Source organism: Lactuca virosa, chromosome 8, assembly GCF_052849685.1.
Source record: "Lactuca virosa cultivar CGN04683 chromosome 8, Lactuca_virosa_CGN04683_v6, whole genome shotgun sequence".
NCBI lineage: Eukaryota > Viridiplantae > Streptophyta > Magnoliopsida > Asterales > Asteraceae > Lactuca > Lactuca virosa.
In genome coordinates this window covers 58,590,119-58,596,978 of record NC_136433.1, presented here as the reverse complement: position 1 = coordinate 58,596,978, position 6,860 = coordinate 58,590,119, and the positions used below count along the sequence as shown (strand labels likewise).

Sequence of the window (6,860 nt, the reverse complement as noted above, 5' to 3'; positions counted from 1 at the left end):
TGTGGTTGTTAGCACGACACTTTGGTTGTTATGGAGATATTGTAACGATACAGTTTTTGAATGCGGTAAGATGCGAATGGACACCATTTTTTATTCTGTTAGAGAATTTTCATTTCTTTAGATTAGTAATATATATAGAAAGTGTTTTTTTACTTGGAATGGTTGGATGCAATTTCCTCTAAATAATTTGTAATGTTTTATTTTTCTTGCTAGAGTTCTTTTTCTAATATATGGTTGGCTGTTTCAATATATATATATATATATATATATATATATATATATATATATATATATATATATATATATATATATATATATATATATATATATATATGATAAAACATAATTACTTAAAGGTAGACAAAAACCAAAGTTTATTATGCATTTAGAACATTAACTGTTTATTTTATCAATCTCATTAGTACGAATTTTACATGTTTTCCAATAAAAAATGCATTTCATTATTTTAATCAATATTTCACATATCTATAGTGACAATACATTTGTAAGCATCAACTTGAATTGCTTTCTAGGAATTAGTTTAAAATGTTGATGTTAAATAAATAGCGCAAAATACTTGATATGTTTTGATCTAATCATGTTTGTTTCATAAGACAGTGCATATGGATTTTGATTTTTGGCTTCCAATTAGATTAAAAAAAAAATCAATGCTTTTTGATTTTCATAAAGTTTAAAATTGAGGATTATCCTTATTGAGCTAAAGATGATTTTGTATTACACTATGTAGTGAACAGTTTAACCATAAGAACCGACCATTTTCACAGTTTAATATTATGAATATTGTAACATAGTTCTTGAATCTGATACACATAAATCATAAATACACATGTTGATATCAATAGAAATCGCTTGGTTTGCCGATTTTTATATTTTGTTCATTTAGGTACTCGATAATTGCTTTCTTTTGCCATCCCTTGAAACTCCTGTCATTTTTAATTTTCAAGTTAATTTAAGTTTCTTCTACAATAGGTTACTTACTTATCAGGGTTGATGTCATAAATTTAAGTTTCTTCTACAATAGGTTACTCATTTATGACATTAACTCTAAAAAATTAGTAATTTTAGTTATAAAAATGAAGTTTTTTTTTTTTTACTTTTGATCAAGATGAGCAATAATTTCACCACCATGAAAAGCTTCAAGTGTTGCATCATATGAAGCTTTGATTGCATGTTTCCATGTCCCTCCACCACCATCTTCCATTCGCAATGAATATCCAGATAACAAATGACCAAAACACACACCACCCTTCCTAAATATTTATAAACAATAATATTTATATTTATAAAAAAAAATGTCAATCAAGAAAACAAGAAAGTAACTCACAAGATTATGTCCATGTGGCGAGGTACATAATGCCCTCCCCCTATACCCAGAAGCACTTTTTTATTACCACACGCACTGGGACATAAAAAGGTAAAAAAAAATTAACCAATAGGGGTATATTTGTAATTTGTCCAACATCAGAAGATTGAAATAATGCCATAATGGATATACCTGTTCCAGTTTCCAATAGCCTCTCCACTTCCAATTCCTAATCCTTCCCAAACTAACTTCAAAAATCAAGAAAAAAAAAATTCAGATGATGAAATTATGCAACTGATGATAGAATTAAGTCATGGAAATGTACTGAACTTGAGCAATGACTTGTGCAGCATCTTTCCTATTCCAGCATTCAATTGTGCTACCTATATAATACATTCATCTGATTTGAACACAAAAACATGAAGAATTACACAAAAAAAGAAGTTTGAGATGTTATTATTTACCTATCTCAACAAACATGGTTGGCTTGTTTGTAATTGGACCATGATGAGTAGCCTCCAAAGTGATCTACAAAATACAAGTTGAAAAGAGTGTTTATGTCAAGAAATCTTGCTGCAAATTAGGTTAAGAGTTGTTTTTCAATATTGTAGATGATTCATGAGGTATCATGTTCAGGACAAAAGTGCAAGTAGGATGTTGATTTAGTGACGAAAATTAAGAATGTAAGATGTTATGAGTTTCAGAATTGAAGTTAATAGTACCTCGAATTCAGGAACCAAGTTATGAGATTGGGCAAGTTTCTTTAAGAGTATCAACCATGGTGTCATTCGAGGGCTAGGAATTGCTGCCCATCCAGGTTTTCCTCCTTGAGGTGGAACATCTCCCTCTTTTAGATGAGGCACACCTAATTAAATACATATGAAGCTTGAGAAATGAGAATTGAGATCGAATTGACATCTGTAATGGCTAAATAGCAATCTGTAATCATGAAGAAATGAATTAGAGATAATACCGATTGGGTGAATGGTAAGAGCAGGGCGATTAGTGACGGCGGTGTGTTTGCTGAGAAAGATGATCTCGTCGACAACCTCGCCTGTAGCCTCTTCCCACCGATTATCTAAATCATCCTCCTCCACTATCCCTTTATCGTGCTCCAGTAATCTCACATCTCCGTTTACTTTACTTCTAATCCCCTTTACCAAAAGTTTTTACAAAAGCAATTCGAGTTTAGAAAGGTATACGAATTAGTAACAAGAAATGGAGGAGAGGTATTGGAAGTAGAGATCAGTACCTGAAAGGATACGCCGGGTTTCCAATTTCCCATGGCTAAGAGCGCTGTCGCCGGTCCATACGACGCCGGATCGGTGGTTGTTGCCACCACTAATATCACCATTTTTCTATTCGATGCCAGTTGAGTATGTGATTTGGGTTTAGTGATGGTGGAAACGGGAATTTGATGATTGATTAGTTTGGGATTTCATGAAACTATTGGCGGGGATTTTCTCGATTGACGGGGAATCAGGGTGCCGTTGTTGGAATTTTACTTTAGAGCAGATTAAATCATTTATAATAGGGTTCCACTTTGATGTATATTTGTGTAATAATCTTGTATTTATTTTTCTTAAATTTGTATACGAAAGAATGAGTTCAATTGTTTATGTTTTTTTTTTTCTAAAATATCATTAAAAGGTCGATGATTAGCAAGTAACTAAATCGAAAAAAAAATACAAGGAGAAAATCATTTGTTTATGTAATTATAGAACATCGTATGTCGCATAAAATAAAATTATAATAAAATTATAAAATTAAATTTTATAAAGTACATGTTAAAAAATAAATATGTTATTGATGTTAATTATAAATTCTTATACTAATTTGTTATTGATGTTAATTATAAATATGTTATTGATGTTAAAAAGTACATGTTATAAAATAACAAATTCTTATACTATTGTTATATATTTTTATAATAATTTTGAACAATACTATAATATTTATTAAAATTATATCATTTAATAGTTGTTATTTGTTGCAAACATGTAAATAAAATTAAATATAAATTTCAATTTAATGTTACGTTATGATTAATTAATTATCTATTTAACTTTTTTGTACGATAAACGTAATTTTTAAGGTTTTTTATTTTTAAAATATTATTACTGTTAATTAATTTAAAAACTATTTATATGGAAAATTTTCATTTAATATAAATTAAAAAAAACCGTTTTGGAATTTTTTTTAGTTTATTTAACATGTTGATTTAGTATAACATTTAAAATATTTAAACGTTTTAAATTAAAAAATAATAATAATCTTTTGTTTAATATTTTGATTCATATTTTGAATTCTAAACGTGATATTTAAAATTGAAAATTAAATACTGAAAATGCATCTAAAAAGTTTATTTTGTTATCGTTGACACTTGTGATAAAATCATTATCATGTTCATGAAAGACTTTTTAAACAAGTACGTGACCGAATGGGTGTAGTTCCTCGTTTATTACTTTCATTCCAAAGGTTTCGAACCCAACTATGGTTAAAGAATATATGTCGATTTTGTTACTAGGGGTGCAATATAAGATTATAGCCAAAATTTTGGCTATTCGTTTGGCTAAGGTGGTGGATGGTTTGGTGAGCGATGTGCAATCCGATTTTGTTAAAGGTCGTCAAATTTTTCATAGGCCTTTAATGATCGTCGCTTGGTATAAAAAAATAAATAAATAAGAAACTTCTTATCTTTAATGTCGATTTTGAAAAAGCATACGACTCTTTGAATTGGAAGTTTCTTGATCATATGTTGGAGGTCCTCGGTTTTATGCGGGTATGGAGAGGGTGGATTAGTGGATGTTTGTCTTCATCTAGATTGTCTATCCTGGTTAATGGAAGTCCAACTTGCGAGTTTTCTTTATTCAGAGGTTTGAGACAATGTGATCCCTGATCACATTTTATTTTCATTTTAGTTATGGAGGGCCTTCACATGGCTATTGAAGAAGCGGTTTCTCATAATCTCATTAGAGGTGCTTTCATGGGCATTCTCAGTTATAGGTTTCTCACTTGTTTTATGTTGATGACGTGTTATTTTTGTCCGAATGGAGTAGAGTTGATTTGGAGAATATAATTATGTTGCTCAAATGTTTTGATTTAACCTCGAGCCTGAAAATCAATGTGAATAAGTCTTAACTTTTCGGTGTTGGTGTTGATAATCAAGAGATTCAGGAGGTAGCTAGTCAGGCGAGATGTATCCATGGTAATATTCCGTTTATTTATCTCGGATTAGCGATTGGATCGAATATGGTTCAGATGCCCTCTTAAGATTCAACGGTGGATAAATATAAAGTTAGATTGGCTACTTGGAAGACTAAAATGATTTCTATAAGAGGTCGACTTACTCTTGTTAAGTCAGTTCTTAGGAGCCTTGGAATCTACTTCATGTCCATTTTCAAAGTGTCGAAAAGAATTTTGAAAAAGTTAAAGGGGTTTATGCGTAACTTTTTATGGTTTTCTGATGGAAAGGAAAAAGGAAATTATGTGGGTTAGTTGGGATAAGACCATTTTCCTTGGGAAATAAGGGTGGCTTAGAGATTGGGAGCTTAAGTTCTCTTAACCATGCTCTTCTTTACAAATGGAAATGACATTTCATTAATCCCCCAAGTGCTAAATGAGTTCAGGTCATAGAGGTCATACATGACCCTGATGGAAGCTTAGATATGGAGGAAGGGTGTAAAATTGCATGAATTTGGGCTAAGATTGTTGGCTCTATAAACTTATTGAACGATCATAATATAGGTCAAAACTCCATTATTCTGTGGAAGATTGAATCGGGTAATCAGATTCGGTTTGGTTAGATCGATGGTTATGTGATAACACTTCGACAAACCGCTTTAACATGATCTTTCGGCTTGATTTAGATCCAAATTGCAAGGTGGAAGAGACGTTTGGAATTTGAGGAGATATGTGAGGGTGAGGGGTAGAAGAAGAACAATTTATACAACTACCCTTTGTTTTGCAACAAGGCAAACTTTCTAATGAGATATATAAAAGGTGGTGGGGTTTAGATGTCTCGATTTTTTTATTTCCTATAAACTCGATTAGAATACACATTAATGGCACTGTTTTAGGAGAGGGGGTTATTGTAACTAAATGGTGTAACTCGGTCCCTAAGAAGGTCAAATTTTATCATGTGGTGAGCTTTGTTAGACCGGTTACCTACTAGGTTGGGTTTGTCCCTTCGAGGAATGGAGTTGATGGATATTCAACGTCCTTCTTGTGGCGTGGGAGTTGAGTCTTTAGATCATGTCTTCTTCCTATGTCAGATGGCGAAAGAGGTTTGACGACATGTGGAGTTGGTGTGATGTTGTGTTTTATAACTCTACTTCCATAAGTGAGCGACTTTCTTGGATAAATGATGTTTAGGGGATGCTACAAAAAGGATATAAGTGGAAGTTGTAACATCCCGTTTTAAGAAGGGACCCCAGGAAGTAATTATTATGATTATTTTATATTATTAGAGCTCAAATTAATTAATAATTAGTGGGGTGTTGGTTTTGATGGGTTTCAAGCAATACAACATTCCTATGATGTACATGCAAATCCTAATAGCTTTTGGATCTAGTTTGTCTAATGAACATGCAATTGAATATCCAAAGCCATAAACCCTAGATCTAACATATTATAAACTGAATTAGGGTTTAGAGAATTACCTTTGATTGTTATATAGCAATAACAATCAATACCTTGCTTTGATTGGCTTCAGAAAGCTTAGTGCCTCAAGTGTTGCACCTCTAATGGAGTCACAAACACCACTAAGCAACTTGGATGAAGAGGGTGGAGAGAGGAGGCACCAAAAACGGCTGGAAACCCTAAAGGAATAGTTCACCACGTTTTTGGGGCTTAAGGGTCCTTTATATACATGTAGGCTATTAGGGTTTACAACTAGGAAACCCTAATCTGGCTGCTTAAGCCCTAAGCAACCCATGGACCCCTTTAGAATATCCCTTGAACGAATTCCTTATGGGCTTCCCATAGAATTCGTCCAACCTATATTATTTAGGTAATCCATAGCCCAATTGCAATTATCTTATAATTACAAATCCAGTCCCCTAAGTTTAATTAGTTTCTTTTAGCCACTAAATTAATTCTTAATTAATTATTGACTAATATTAATTAAACAATATGATTTCTCCTTTAATATATTATTCTTATAATATATTAATAAATCATAATTAAACCTTTCTCTCCTTAATTCATCCTACATATTGCTATGGTGAAGGCAACCCAAAAGGACCATGCTCATAATCGGGTCAAGTACATACCAAAATAGTTATGGACTTAGACACTAATCCAACAGTCTCCCACTTGGATAAGTCTAATAACTATTTTGTATAACTTCAGAACCTGATCAGCAATCGTAGCTTTCATAAGCCGCTGTCAACTCTGATCTTATCAGATACGCGTGTCCTTTAGATAAGGGATTATATATTCCTCCATTCTCAAGATATCGTATAGACATAAGGCATGAATTTGATCATTCTCTCTATACTGTTTCCCAACTTCCGATTTATGACGACTGACAACA

At 32.1% G+C, this 6,860-nt stretch overlaps 1 protein-coding gene across 2 annotated transcripts; it reads right to left on the bottom strand.

Annotated features, from left to right (window-relative positions):
- Nucleotides 1–755: 755 nt before the first annotated feature.
- Nucleotides 756–2,853, bottom strand: LOC145134947 (D-aminoacyl-tRNA deacylase-like). 2 transcript variants are annotated; one of them, XM_079069751.1, is made up of 9 exons: nt 2,577–2,853; nt 2,298–2,478; nt 2,047–2,189; nt 1,789–1,852; nt 1,655–1,707; nt 1,517–1,572; nt 1,346–1,420; nt 1,147–1,271; nt 756–944 (listed from the first exon to the last, which is right to left on the bottom strand). In XM_079069751.1, exons 1-9 carry the CDS (start codon nt 2,676–2,678, stop codon nt 901–903), a joined length of 843 nt encoding a protein of 280 aa, XP_078925877.1. In that variant the 5' UTR covers nt 2,679–2,853; the 3' UTR covers nt 756–900. The 2 variants fall into 2 exon arrangements, with proteins under 2 accessions (XP_078925877.1, XP_078925876.1); XM_079069750.1 differs by having other exon boundaries at nt 1,116–1,271; nt 2,577–2,852.
- Nucleotides 2,854–6,860: the final 4,007 nt, after the last annotated feature.

What these genes read in the sequence shown, in the direction of transcription:
- LOC145134947 (XM_079069750.1), bottom strand. Translation starts at nt 2,678, where the DNA reads ATGGTGATATTAGTGGTGGCAACAACCACCGATCCGGCGTCGTATGGA. An exon ending in TCTTACCATTCACCCAATCG is followed by an intron (nt 2,190 to 2,297) that starts GTATTATCTCTA and finishes GTATTTAATTAG; the next exon opens with GTGTGCCTCATCTAAAAGAG. An exon ending in GCTATTGGAAACTGGAACAG is followed by an intron (nt 1,421 to 1,516) that starts GTATATCCATTA and finishes TTTATGTCCCAG; the next exon opens with TGCGTGTGGTAATAAAAAAG.